The 15135-nt window shown below is 40.5% G+C and overlaps 1 protein-coding gene across 6 annotated transcripts in view; it reads left to right on the top strand.

The window, feature by feature from the left end:
• TTC6 (tetratricopeptide repeat domain 6) overlaps positions 1-15135 on the top strand; it is a 56753-nt gene that overhangs the window by 27730 nt on the left and 13888 nt on the right. For all 6 annotated transcript variants that reach the window (XM_032948338.2, XM_076064018.1, XM_032948337.2 and 3 more), the window contains 8 exons: positions 906-1043; positions 2432-2581; positions 3402-3542; positions 4598-4711; positions 6047-6166; positions 10860-10933; positions 12146-12356; positions 14063-14215. In XM_032948338.2, the coding sequence (XP_032804229.1) occupies positions 906-1043; positions 2432-2581; positions 3402-3542; positions 4598-4711; positions 6047-6166; positions 10860-10933; positions 12146-12356; positions 14063-14215 (1101 nt within the window). The remainder of the gene's footprint in view (positions 1-905; positions 1044-2431; positions 2582-3401; positions 3543-4597; positions 4712-6046; positions 6167-10859; positions 10934-12145; positions 12357-14062; positions 14216-15135) is intronic.

The following is a 15135-nucleotide window of genomic DNA, read 5'->3' as shown; positions in this document are numbered from 1 at the left end:
ACCCGCTTTTCAAAATCATGCAATGGATAGGTATTCCTACCCATGACTACGGTATTATTGTTGGTTACACATAACGTTAACAATACTAGATTTTGGTAGAAAACGCCCTCATAGTAATTTATAAGCATTGAATCTCGGTGGGCTTTCTGCAAGTGTATTGGAGTAATATTTTTTTTGTAACTAATTTCAAATCATAAATTAATGTCGTGTCCATGTTTATCTTGGACACATCTTACTTACATTTTCTAGAATATGATCAAATATCACATTGAGAATTAAGTTGCTGAGGTCAGCAAATAGGTTTGCTAAATAAGTTAATATGATATTTAGCTTCACGACTGACATACCCAGCAGTGTACTTTACGCTGTATTACACCCAACCCACGCCTGGGTACTTTGACTTTCATTTACAAAAAGATAACTGAGTGTGGTTTGGGAAAAAATATACATACAATTGTATACACATGATTCAAGCCCTGTAATGTAAAACAGCCCACCTGCATAGATGAATCAAATGGAGGTTGAGGAAAAGGTGGATGCAATTTATAAAGTTGGCTTGGATCATTTTTACTGCTGTTGGTAATTACACCGTTGACATTTTAATTACATTATTGACCTTAAAATGTAATAGGCCCAAACCCTGCATTGACTGTACATTATCATTTTCCACTGCCTTTCTTGATAACACATTTTCAATTACTGTTCATAAATATTTTTCAATATTGCACCTTTCTGTAATGCATAATGTATAAAATACACAACTATTAGTTTCGAATGCTGATACACCAAATGCATATACCACATTCCATAAACTGCCACAATTAATAGTTTGAATCATTCATTATGATGAACATTCAAGAGTGCTTTCATAAAATGTGTTAAATTCCTTTCATGTTTTGTTGCAGGAGGCAAAAATGAGCTTTGAGCAAGCACTACACTTGAGCAACTCAGTCAACAAAGACCAGCAGCCAGCTGATGCCGCAAGGGCCAACATTTATTTCCTTTTGGGGCTGTGTCTAATAGAGCAATCTAACTTCAAAGAGGTATCAATTTTAACTCAATGTCATCAAAATTGTCCATAACAGATTTTGTTTAATCGTTGCTGTATAATGCGTTGATTGTGTATGGATGTATGTTGAATTCTTTTGCACCGTACGTAGCCTACCCTGCTAATCGGAGTTGCGGGGGAAGGACAACAAACTAAACACAAAAATCAGTTCTCAAGAATTTAATTTTCAATCTAGATTTAAAAGTGCGTAGCTCCAGTGGCTTCCTAATGTAGGAAGGAAGGGCATTTCAGACAGCCGCAGCAATGCATCTGAAAGCGTGCGATGCAGTGGCCGTCTTTGTTCGATGGCTAGCTATCAAATGCCGCGGGAAATTTGTAACTTTTAAAAGCCTTGGTGGCCTGCCACCAATGACCTCTGATTTACCACAGCAGGAAGTTATGAAATAATTCCGGAAATAGGCTTGGAAATCTCTATTCTCCAATAAGCGTCACCAAGACATCCTCCCACCTGCTTCCTGTGTTGCCGCAAGCAAATGGGACAGACCTGTAATTCAGGCTGTATGTTCTGATGTTCACTATTTAGCATGAACATGTCAGTGTCGAACCCCCACGCTTGCTCACTGCATGAGGCCATTGCATGATTACTTACATTAGTTACTGTTGGCGCTTAATTTCTCACTCGATATATTCCGGAACACTGCTAGGCTGTCTTGGGGTAGGGATTAGTGGCATAAGGCACTACCACTAAAATACAAGATGTGCCTATCCATAACAATCCTATAATAATGTGCCATAATTAGATGCACAGACGCACCCTTGTTGTCAAGTGTGCTAACGAAAAGGGCGAGATGGATGTGGTGTCTCAAAATAATTCCTTGCCACGGTGTTCTGGACTGTTTGGCTGAAATTAAGCATTGGATGCTGTGATCATTTATTGAATGCAAGTTTCCTTGTGCATATATTTGGGGGATTTTTTGTGTTCATGCATAAACATGCGTTGTTTAACATTTAATTTAATCTCATGCTCATTTTTAAATTTACTCATTACCCTATACACACATAAGGGCAATCTAAATGCAAATACAGTTCATCTAAAATTGTTCCAATGAAATACATGACTGCTGAATACTTTATCAGTTTATTTGTGTTTAATTGTTATATTTTTACGAATGTGGTGACAAAATATATTTGTATTCCACGGTAATATGTTGAAATAATAATATTGCACGTGAAGGGTTGTTATCTTTTATGAAAGACAATCCTATAATAATAACCTTATTTATGCAAAGTGCCAAAAATTATTTTAAGCCATTAAAAAGTAATCATAGTTCCATATGGGATGACACTTTTTTAGATGTTTATTGAATCCTATGCCCCAGGCTTCTTAACATTCATACTGGTTGCACTGTGTTTTTGTTAAAGGCTTTGAAGGCATTCAGCGCTGTTCTGCATATCGTGCCAAAGCACCAAGAGGCCTTGTACAAGCGAGGCATCTGTCGCTTGAGGTTGCAGGATTCTTCAGGATTATTGGACATCAACCAGACATTGGCTCTCAACCCACACCATATTCAGGTAATAAAAGAGAATGTTACAGAAGTATTATGTTGAAGTTGCCATTGCTTAGTTATATTGTGAAGTTGGTTTTGACGGGTACAAATATTCTCTAAACTCCTAAAAACAAACACGTCAATATTCGAACAACGATGCTCAAGCACCTAACTTAGCTTGTCGAAAAAGCAGAGTGGGTATGGCATTGACGTGAATTACAATTATTATATTGTACACTATATTCCTATAATCCTATACACCTATAAGGGTTTTACTAGCAAAGTTGTCTTTTGTACACATTGGTCTATGTAAAATGATAGTATTTGCCAAATGAGGAATGTTTACATTTGTACTTGTGTGCTACTTGCCAGTGCACAGTATTAAGCTATTGATAGTTTTGTTTCACCCACCATAATCAAAGCACATCTTTACATATTTATTGACCACATTGAGATGCATTGGGACCAACCAAACATTTAATACAGTGGCCAAGTATATCACTAGAGATATTGTTTTCTTCAAAAATGGTTGAAATAGTGGTTTCAACCGAGTAAACTGTGTCTCAATACCAGCCGTAGCTAATATATATCCAAACAAGTCCTGGGCTCCCCCCCTTCACCAACCCACATTAACTAGTGTGGTGAAGTATGGTCAAACGTGGAACGTCGAGGTCTTCATCCAGCATGTGGATTTGACAAAAGGGCTGCAAATTATTTATATTAATGTTTTGTGTATTAAAATAGTAATGTCCCACTGTGTAAGATATACATTCCAAAATCTTGACAATGACCGAAGGGACTTTGCTAGTGTTGTGTGCTACATTGTAAGACGATCTTGTTTGCAGGCGTATCTGACCCGTGCAGCATACTATGGCATGAAGGGAAGATTTACAAAGGCCATCATGAACTGTAATGAAGTGCTGAAGATACAGCCCAGCTGTGTGAGAGCATTCCTGTATCGTGGGTCACTTAAATATTACATCAAGGTATGTGCTTTTTTTCTTCATTGTATCGATTGAGTAAGATCATTCACGTGTATTCCAATAGCTTATCACCATTTTTGGCTAACTATCGAACAAAGATGATTACTGCATCGCACGCTTTCAGATGCGCTTCTGCGGCCATCTGGAATGTTCTTCCTTCCGATATTAGGAAGCCACTGGAGCTATGCACTTTTACATCTAGATTGAAAACTAATTTCTTTAAAACCTCCGATTAGCATGGTTGGCTACATAAGGTGGAAAAGAAGTTCAACATACAAACATACCATTAAAATCTGTTAACAATCTTGACATGTAAATAGTGAACATTTGAAAAGTTGTAAATTACAAATATTGTCCCTGCATTGTATTACGCTAAGCTAAGACATTTCAATACCAAGTATTGTTAGAAGGTGTGAAATGTCATGTATAAGCTTATCGTTGCTAAATTAAAATTTACTCTGTGCAGAAATATGATGTCTCAAAGCACAACAGTTTCTGCACACACGTATACAGTATGTGGAAAGTCAGCCTATGCAACACATATTTTTGTATATTCTGATAGAAAAAAGTGTCAAAATAAAATAAAAAAAATACGACAAATTTGTCAGAAACAGTTATTCTTCCTCAATTGTTGAATATAACACCCTGTATATACTGTATAATTGTGTGCAGAGGCCAGAATATAAACAACAAAATATATAGGCTGACTTTCCACATGTATTTATTTTCATGGAAACACAGTTCTACATGAAATAAAGTTAGCTTTATGTAGAGTGTATGTGTGTATATATACCGTATTCTCTGTATTATAAGATGCTCCGGACAGTAAAACGCACCCCTATCAATTGCCCGTGTGTCGATTAAGTTTTACAAATCTGGTCACACTCGCACCAAATTATGAAATTCACTGCCTACTTTTGCTTTCAAATTAAGGGGGGGGGGGGGGGGAAGTGCTTCTTACAATCCGGATAATAAGGCGTATAATACCTTGTTTTGTAAGGAAATATTTAAGGTGTGTGACCTCAATAAGTCTATCGCCGCCGCCACCACCGCCACAGGCATACAAGCTAGCAGTGGAAGACCTTAGCTCTGCCATCTACCTGGATGGCAGCTGCTCACTGGCCTTGTACAACCGTGCTATCTGCTATCAAGAGCTTCATGAGACTGACAAGGTACCAAAAAAAGGGACATCATTGCGTTACGATGCTCCTGAGTGTATTTGCTGCTTGGGCGTGTTTCATTAATATTTTGCACACGTGTATTCTTCAGGGCACACAGTATGGTGGATCGCCTAGTAGTCTCGCATCAATCAGCCGGATAGTGGTTTGGGTGAGAAATTGAGTCCTTAAAGTTAATATCCACCGCATTGACTGCAGGAGCACACCAGACCTTCCACCTCAGCCAAGACCTTGCTGGTACAGCAGCATGCTAGTCAGTTTGTTAGCCATGAGCAATGTTTTATCCATGTGTGCACAAGGTAATTAATTCCCTATTTATAGAAAAATGACAGCATTGCAAAGTGTGATATTTGGTGCTTACCAATAATTTACTTTAAAAAAATATGCAGATAAAAGAAGGGCATTATGTAATACTGATGTCATCTCCTATTGCAGTACATTTGAATGCAGCAGATGTAATTTTTATAGTTTTGTTTTCTGTGTTTATTACATTATCTCTTAATGTACGAGTAATGCGTATATAGTGCCGTTAGTAGAATAATTGCACCCTCTTTCACATTTAACAGTGTTCTTAGGACGTACTTGTCTTAGTCATACTGAAACAAATACATCTCATAATATTGTATTCTGCCTTGGGAAATATGCCCGTGTTTTTTTTATTCTAATAGCTAATATGTAAAATGTATAATCCCTGATAGCATTCAGGCAGAACCAATCCCCGTTTATCATTGGTAGCATTTGATAAAAAAATAAATCCAACCCAGTAATTGCATCGTTGATACATGGACTCAATCAGCAACATGATATGCCAACAAGAAGGGAGTTGAAAAATTACCCCAGATAACAGTTGCAGATATAATTTAAATATATGGTATTCGTTTTCAATGCATATTGTGATTATCATTCAATGTACTGGACAATGTTTGTCCGGATTGCTAATCTCAACACATTCATATGCTGTATAACCAAATGATTGATTACGAAAATAATCATATCGACTGCGTAATATTATGCTCAACAAATGTCATTGTAATTTAGTAAAAGTGAGCTTAACTGGATTTTGAAGGGTAAGAAACCCATACTTTCCAACGCATATATTGGCTGGTCAGAAAAATTTAGTTTCGCAAACTCACAATGCCTTCTGCCCTGAATGGTCGGTAGTACCAGACGAAATTGTCACTCTAAATGTGAACGTGGAGAAAATAAGTGACTGACATTGTTGAAAGAAAATCTTGCAGTATATTACTTTTTTTTCATTGGAATGTCCTATATGCATGTGTGACCTCTGCCTCAAGGTCTTCTTTAAGCTTTTGTTTTCTCCCGATGCAGGCTGTGAAGGATTACAGCACCATTGCCTTGCTTGGAAAGCAAAATGACTTGTGCAGAAAAGTGATGACAAATCGAGGATTGCTATACTTTGACAGAGGAGACTATCAAAATGCACAGCAGGTACTGTGATTGCGAAGAAAATGAGCACAGCACTTTCTTATTTAATCTATAATCAGAAATGTATCATGCTCAACAAAGGATCTTTATGCTAAAAGTAAAACTTTTCTTCATTGCATGGTGCCTTTCAGGCCAATGTCATTACCCGAAAACCAAGATTGTGGTATAATTTTATATTTTAATTGACTTGAGCTTTAGCATCATGACAGATTTGTTTTACTCTGTCAAAAAGGAATATAATTCATGCATTCTCAGAGTTAAGCAAGATAAACGACCATTACATTGATGCGGTTGCACATGTATAAGAGTGACACTCTAACAAAAGTCGAACATATTTTTTTATCATGTACAAATGTGTGTTGAATTAAGCAGGCTACACTATTTAGGATCTACAATGCCAAACACAATTAAATTACCTCTTTCCGAAAATCTTTGAAACCAGTTTACAATTCTAGCAGACACTAATGCGATTTTTCTTATAAATTGTACACTTTTTGAAATTATTTTTTACAACAATTGAACCTTATGGCGAGACCCCGGGATCCCGAATAAACGGAAGTCAAGATCATAATTAATTAATTTATGGCGACTCCGTCCCACCGCGCACATAAACGCCGCGACTCACCTGGCGCGAATCATTCTATTGTCATGTCGTCCAAGCGCAGCGAGGACGAATGTGCAGAAGAAACAAAACTTTTAAACTGTGATTAGCGTATCGTGTAGAGCTCGTCGAGAGGAATAGATTGACGTGTCGTTCGCCTTCAACAGACATAAAATGACGTCGCAACGCAGTTTATGCGAGAGCCGGGGGCTTATGGGACCCCGGGGTCCCGCCATGACGTTCAATTGACGCATCAGACTGGCGGCTCCATTGATGTCAGGTTACAATTGTCAAATATTACCAGCCACAATCCCTACCGCTATGTGTCACACTCCAGATGGTGGCTGGGAAATATGAGAAAACAAAAAATGTGATGCTGCATCCCTCCCACACAGAGTCAACATACCTCTCAAAAGGTCAATGTAAATATTGTAGAACATTGGTTCTAAATATGCGTAGTTGTTTTGGAAGCCTGGAACATTGCAGGGTATTTAATAGTATTATGAACATGGCACTCCTTGTGTGACAATGTGGGTTTTGTATTTGTCAATTACAAGGGTAAAGCATATTTATTCGTGACTAGTTTTACAATTGAATTCCTCGCCATGTGAATTAATGAAGATCTTCCCAAGCCATCCCCATCTGTCACGGTCACGCTATATGCAAGGATCAGCACACGAGCTGATCTCATCACTGAATCTTTGTATATATGTATGTTGAACTTATTTTGCACTATACATAGGCAACCGTGATAATCAGAGGTGCGGGGCAAGGACAGCAAACTAAACGAAAAAAAGCAGCATTCAATCTATATTATAAAAGTGCATAGCTCCAGTGGCTTCCTAATATCGGAATGGAGGGTGTTCCAGACGGATAGATCATGGCTGATGATAATTAATTGATGTAAACATTACTGGCTTGTTAATATAGATACATACAATATTATGCATATCTGTTGAATAGAGAGCTCAGATCGGAGAAATTAGAAAACACCTGCTAACAGATAATGTGCCTTATGTAAATAGGCTAAATAATATTAACATCAGATTAAATGGTAGCGTTTCCTTTAACACTTTATTACAGGATTGTGTACACACGCATTCATAGCGTTTGTAAGATTGTTGATGTGTGTGTCTGCTTGTGTTCTGTTTAAGAAAAACATACCAGTGCATGCTGGTGTTTGATTCTGCGACTATTTTATTTCTTTCTTCCCCTGGCCTCCATCTCTGGTGATGCTCTTCCCACCTCACTCATCCCTCACTGCTGCAGGAAACAATACCTGTGACTTCATCACGTCTTGATCCAACCACTGTAACTCTCCTCTGACCTGCCCAAATCCCTCACCTCCATATTCCAAATGATCCTAATTAATACCACCACATTTTTCAGCCACGTCTCTAATTAAGACCACATCAATGCCCGATCCTCAGATGCATCCAGTGGCTGCAAATACAGCCATTCAGTCCATTGCAAGATCACCATCGCTGTGGTTAGTCATCCCCACAGACTCGCTCCTGCCAACGCGCCTTGCTCCAGTCCCCTCCAAATGCTGTCTGCCTGACAATCAACGCCTTCTACCAGGCCCCTAGTCCAGGGGTCGGCAACCTGCGGCTCCCGAGCCGCATGCTGGCTCTTTGGCTCTGCCCCATTACGGACAGCCATAACAACAACAAAACTTTGAATCAGAATATGTTTGTCGTCTTCTGTATACCTGCTGTGTGTGTACAAGTAGCTGTCGCGTGTGATGTTGCTCTCGAACTATTTTGGTCAAAGACAAAGACCAAAAAAATAATGGTTCTTCTTCTTTGAAAGATTGCCGACCCCAGCCCTAGTCAATGTCTGGTCAATGAGAAATTATTCCTTCTGTATTCTTTGGATCTTTCAGTAACGTCACGTAAATAGGTTCAAATTAATAAAAAAACTAAGATGTTTCGATCACAACACAAGCGATCATCATGAGGAGGAAGAAAGAGAGGGAAAACTGCTGTGGCAGGCTCTTTTAAAGGTTTACAATAGGTGATACCTAGATGGCATCTGTCTCAAAATTTTCCATGAAAACATTGGCTACAACCAGAGATAAGGGAGAACCCATTGGGGTGCCTTCAACTTGTTTGTAAAATGTTCCATTCCAGGTGAAGTATGTATTGGTGAGGCAGTGTCTAACCAGGGCCGGTACATCAGCATTCAATCCTTGTTGGACTAAATATTCAATGATTGCAATGGTGTCGGGCACAGGAACTTTGGTGAACAAAGAAACTACATCGAAACTAACGAGCAAATCACCTGGAGATGTTGAGATGTCCTTAATTAAGGATCCCAAGTGAGCTGAGTTAAGTACAGATGAGGTGGTCTTACATCACTAGCCCTGCCCACGTCGTTTATGACGCTTGGGCTACACCCATTTTAAACCTTTAAAACAGTCTGCCTCAGCAGCTTCCCCCTCTTTCTTTCTCCTGATGACGATCGCTCGTGTTGTAATCGAAACGTCTTAGTATTTTGTTTATTTATTTTTTATTTATTTTGAACCTATCTACGTGACTTTACCGAAAGACCCAAAGAATATGAATTCCTACAGTCACGAAAGCTTTAAGTCAAGATTTATTCCTTCTGTGTTTCCCTCTTGAATCTTTGTGCTGCCAATGCCTGTGTTCAAGTGTAGGCTCTAGAGTGCCCTCTTTTCCTCTGCCTGTGATTGATTGTCCCTTCTCTACGAATGCACTTTCATCATCCTGCTGTCTTATTTCAAATGATTGAAGCACTTTCTCTAAATGATGAGAGAACTCACGTGCAGAAAACTGCGTGCAGGCTAGGCAAAATAAGGGTAATACCACAACCACAAGGAATCATTTCTAGACAGCAAAAAATACGTTTGTCGCGATTGGATATCCGCTCCCATCATGCCTTGCATGTCGCGTTACCGCACCATGCTGCACGTGCAATGCACACAGCTGTGTTAGACCACTAACTCAAATAAAAAAATGAAAATAATTTTCGACATGAAGAGGGCAGTTAAAGCTGTTCTGTATACCCGTACCCATTTCATCATCATTATGAATGATCAGTACAGTACAGCCATCTCCAGCTACCTTGTGGACAAGCCCAGCCTCATCACTAAGGACAGCTTGGCATTTACATCCCCTCGCCTTCTCCCCTCTGAAATAATCTCACCATAGCATGTATGTCTTGAGATGCGGTGACATTGGCATGCTTTATACATAAACATTCCATCGTATCGATATTGCATGGAACAAAGACGGTCACTGCATCACGCTTCTTTCAGATGCGCTTCGGCGGCCGTCTGGAACGTGCTTCCTTCCGATATTAGAAAGCCACTGGAGCTTTGTAATTTTAAATAATCTAGAACTGCTTTTTGTGTTAAATTTGTTGTCCTTCCCCCGCACCTCCGGTTAGCACAGTTGGCCAAGTACCGTGCTGTGCAAAATAAATTTAACATAGACGTTAATGATTTAAAGCTTTTGTTACTGCAGGGATTCATATTCTTGGTTCTTTCGGTAAAGACACGTAGAAAGGGAAACAATAAAATAACAATAATATAAAATAATAAAATTCTCACGACGTTTCGACTGCAACACAAGCAATCGTCATCAGGTGTGAAAACCACAGCAAGAAAATTAGAAAAAAGTGGCGGTTATTTTTAACGTTAGCACCACGGAGAGAGATTTGACAGTTTGTTCAGATGGACGAGTCCATCTATGTTCGGAAAAGAGGAGGGGGAGACGAAAATGATGGATGCGGTCTGAATGCCACCGTAAGAGTGAACAATCAATTAAGACCCGAAATGGTTTATCAAATCCTTCCAATGATTGCTAAGCCATAATCCATCTTCTCAGTTGAAATTGTCTCTGTGTTTCTATATGTGGATAGCCTCATGAACGAATCTCTCATGGTAGCCAGATGGCTTGACATGAAATCACATGTAAAGTTCACCGCAAGATTGTGAAAGCTAACTTCGAATTTAAGGTGATTATTGTTGTCGGAGGTTGAGTGACGAAGATGACTTCATGCAGATATAGATGAATGTCATGACACCAGCAATACGTTTAAATAATCACTCACATCTCTGCCTTGATACAGGATTTTTATGCAGCCAGCAAGATCAGTCCTACAGACCCCAAACTGCTCCAGGCATTGGGAATCTGCTATCACAGGTTAGTTGCATAACTGTGATATATGTGCACCTTCATCCTGACTATATATTCTAGCCTTTTGCCTGTCCATGGACGGGTGTATTTCATTAAATCTGAAACTTGCAAGCGAAAAGCAGACCGCGATGTGATATTCACTGCATTAATGCGTGTGCAATTTGTAAGGGCGCAGTGACACAGACCTATTTCATTTTAAAGTTATAATCCCTTGCTCATGATGACGTCCTTTTTACTTTGATGTCTCAATAGCGTTACGGAGATAGCTTGACGTGAGGGTTCTGCCTTTGTAGAGAGGGTTGTAAGTTGACGCCGAGGAGGGGGGAGGAGGCGCCTTGCCCCCCCATGTGGAGTGACGTCACCCGTTAATTATTATGAATGGGGGGGGGGGGTGGCCATTTGAAGGACGTCACCAGCTCATTATTAATGAGGGGGGCTGTTCAATGTGGAGCGACGTCACTTGCGCATGATTATTAGTGAGGGGGGGGGGGAGTACTCCATATTGAGTGATGGCACCCGCTCATGATTATTAATGAGGAGGGGTGGGGGTGTCCATTTGGAGGATGTCACCTGCTCATGAATATTAATGAGGGGGGCTGGTCGATGTGGAATGACGTCACGAGCGTTAAGGATGGACATTCCTGGGTGATTATAGTAGGTATAAGATACAAACACTATTTGTAAATGTCAAGGAGGTCACCAATTCTTGTGCCCTTATTGCTGCTGCTGCTGCTGCTGTTGTCAGCCTGTAACTCGTAGGCTTTCGCGACTGATATTATTCATTTTTCAAAATTCTGGGCAAAAAACCTGATGAAGCTGGTTGTAATCACCAGTCAAACGTCGTACTCAAATTGTTAATGTTGTGGGATTTACTCGCAAACACACCAGTGTGCTAAAGTAATAACTCATTTACACATTTTGTTTACGTGACAACCCTTGCTAATTGGCTGTGTCGGGTGGCGGTGGTGGGTTAATGGCACATTTTTATTTACGTGATCTAACCCAAAATAAAACCTTTATTATAAGCCTGTAACTTCCCACTGCTGGGCAGATGCCAACCCCAAGCGAAGAGTCCTTTATAACTGCTGCCCAGTAAGTGGCCTCGAATTTTTTTTAAATTTCTTCTCGCTGCCACCTATTTCCCATGCCATCCTCTGCTTCCCTTGGCACGTCTCGCTGCCCGCTGTTATTAAGCAGCAAAACCCTTTTCGTCCCAAGGCTCGGCCGCGTGAAAGAAGCCGTCGCTGCATTTGGCGAAGCCACGAAGGCAGACCCCTTCTACGTGAGCGCGTACGTTGGGCGCGGCAACGCCCTCATGAACTACGGCCACGCGCCCGGCACCAGGGCGGCTCAGCGAGACTACCTCCGAGCGCTGCGCCTCAACCCGCTGAGCGCCCACGCCAGGGTTAACCTGGCCTACAGCCTTCAGGTTGGAACGAAGCAAGATTCGGAGCCGTCATGTTGGTTTTACAATTCTTCTTTTTGTATTGGCTGATGTAGCTGCAGAACAACGACTGCAATTTCACGTTCAGGTGGTCCATACGAAAGAAGAAGGTTAACAATAGCTCATTATCATCAATACTTACGTGTTGATTACAACCAACAATCCACTTCTGGTTGAGGGCCTCCCCATGCCACAGTAGTCGTGGGAGTTATTTGACTGTGCTTGTTAAAGGTACGAACATTTATATTTCTGCACTCCCCACTACATAGCCCTACAGCAACCTTTTACAAACTTTTTATCCAAGCACTATCCAGGCTCAACCAAAAATAGTGCTTAAAGAACATAGGCAAAGTCGTAATCCGAGACCTCAGATGGAGAAATTGTATTTTATTTTATGGGCATCTTGCGACGGTACAGCTTTTGTTATACGGTACAGATCTTAGTTACAATCATGGTTACATTGGTCGTGATACAAACAGCGAGTATCGGTAGGTGTGCATTACATGTTATCGGTGGAGTGGGTTCTAATCAAGCGCACACCAAGACTGGGAGGCAACACGTTTATACTCTAACACAACCAACACTATTCAACGTTCCAAGGTTAACTATGTACATTTCGAGCGACTATGTACATTACAGGTTAACGACATAAGGTGGTGGCCACCGTTCCTAACCACCTAACCATTTAAACATATTCTCTATATGGTTGAACTGAAAAGCGAAGATCCGAGAAGACGACTTCTTCCCGGGTTGAACAGCCACGCTTCCTCTAGGGGCTCGGCTTTTATTTCCTGTGGCGTGACCAAGCTCCGCTTCTGGTCACGCCCCCCTTCTCGATCCTTCGCGAAGACTCTGGGTCCACATCACGTGGCCTGCTCGCCCCCTTCTGGGGGCCCCCGTGCCCCCTCGTCCAGTCACGTGCTCATTCAGAGTGTCATGCCCTGATCTGACCTCCGTGACATCCAGAATCTGCCCCCTAGTGAGCCCCTTGTGTATAGTACACCCACTGTAGCCATAGAACGGCCCATTTATGTCGTTGAAAACGTACAAAAAACGAGACGTTAATTCATAACCAGGTGAGTGCTCATTGAGACTAAAAGTCTATTGTTAATGTCTCTTCTAATAATGCACAATAGCACTTATTTTTCTAAATATTGTGATAAATTATGGATTTTTATTAACCTCTTTTTTCTGATGTTTTAAAGAAAGCTGTGTACCCCATCAGCTCTTGCCAAGTTGTTTCACGCCACATTTTGATAATTAGAAATGGTATGCACTATTTCTGTAGGCGTATTGTACTTTTTAAAACACCATAAACCACCAAAATACCAGATAAATTATAGCTAAATTCTAGAAAATTGGAATATGCTAATGCTCTACAAACCATATCACTATAGCTGATAAAATATAATTGCAAAAAGGAATTATTCAAGCTTTACTACCAGGCAGTCAATGAAAAAGTTGAGAAATATTTTACATCCAACAATGTTCGAGCATATTGTGAGAGTCTTGGAATGTCACTTTTTAAATCACAATAACAATGTAAAGCTCATATAGGATTTTACCAGCATTGTGTATGAGCATAACTGCAGTATAGATAATCCGTACTTAAATTGTCCAAAATTAGCAGCACACCGACCTAGAAATCATTTTACATAAGAATCTAAAAGCTACCCCCTGTTTCTTTGCAGGCAAATGGAAGGTTTCAGAAGGCTTGGAATCATTTCACAACAGCAATTGAGCTGGACACACGATGCGCTGAAGCATTTGAGGGCCGTGCAGTTGTAAACCTCCAGATGAACAGCACGTTTGCCGCACTGCAAGACATCAATGCAGCCGTGAAGGTGGAAGTTTGCCATTCCTCATATGGATTGTACATCACCTTTGACACATTGAACTCAGAAGCATAAGCTCGTGGTGATTTTTAGAACTTAGGATGTTTGAAAAGTTTTAAGAGGTTGCTAAAAGTAATGCGTCTGCAATACATATGTTTTATCAGTCACCGTCATCAAGGTATTGCAAATTAATTATATACTATAATGAGCCAAGAATGTCGTAGGTAGGTTATTTCAACCTTTCTACGTGACTTTGCCGAAAGACCCACAGAATAATCATGAACAGGTTACGTCCTCCACATGGACCCCCCCCCCTCATTAATAATCATGAGCATGTGACGTCACTCCACATCGAACAGCCCCCCTCATTAATAATCATGAACAGGTGACATCCTCCAAATGGACACCCCCGCCATTAATAATAATTAGCGGCTGACGTCACTCCACATGGGGGGGGGGGCGAGGCGCCTCCTCCCCCTCCTCGGCGTCAACTCACAACCCTCACTACAAAGGCAGAACCCTCACGTCACGTGATCTCCGTAACGCTGTTGAGACATCGAAGTAAAAAGGACGTCGTGATGAACAAGGGATTATAACCTTTACATGAAATAAGCCTGTGTCACCGCGGCCTTACTAATTGCACACAAATTGATGCAATGAATATATCACGTCGCGGTCTGATTTTCGCTTGCAAGTTTCAGATTTACTGCAATACACCCGTCCTTAGACGGGCAAAATGCTAGTACTGTATATATTATATGCACATGTGAAGAAATAAGTGCCGTGCATATGGGCTTTCAAAATAAGTCAGTCGTTAAATAGATGTAATGTGTTGCGTTACATTATAATAACTAATGGGTTGTTATAAAGCATGTATGGTATGCCCTCTCTAAACACAATGAAACCAACAATTTTTATAAACCTATTGC

Source organism: Petromyzon marinus, chromosome 6, assembly GCF_048934315.1.
Source record: "Petromyzon marinus isolate PM22_M1 ecotype Great Lakes invasive population chromosome 6, UKy_Petmar_22M1.pri1.0, whole genome shotgun sequence".
In the NCBI taxonomy this organism is placed as follows: Eukaryota; Metazoa; Chordata; class Hyperoartia; order Petromyzontiformes; family Petromyzontidae; genus Petromyzon; species Petromyzon marinus.
The sequence above is the reverse complement of the archived record's forward strand: the minus strand, read 5'-3'. Positions and strand labels throughout refer to the sequence as shown.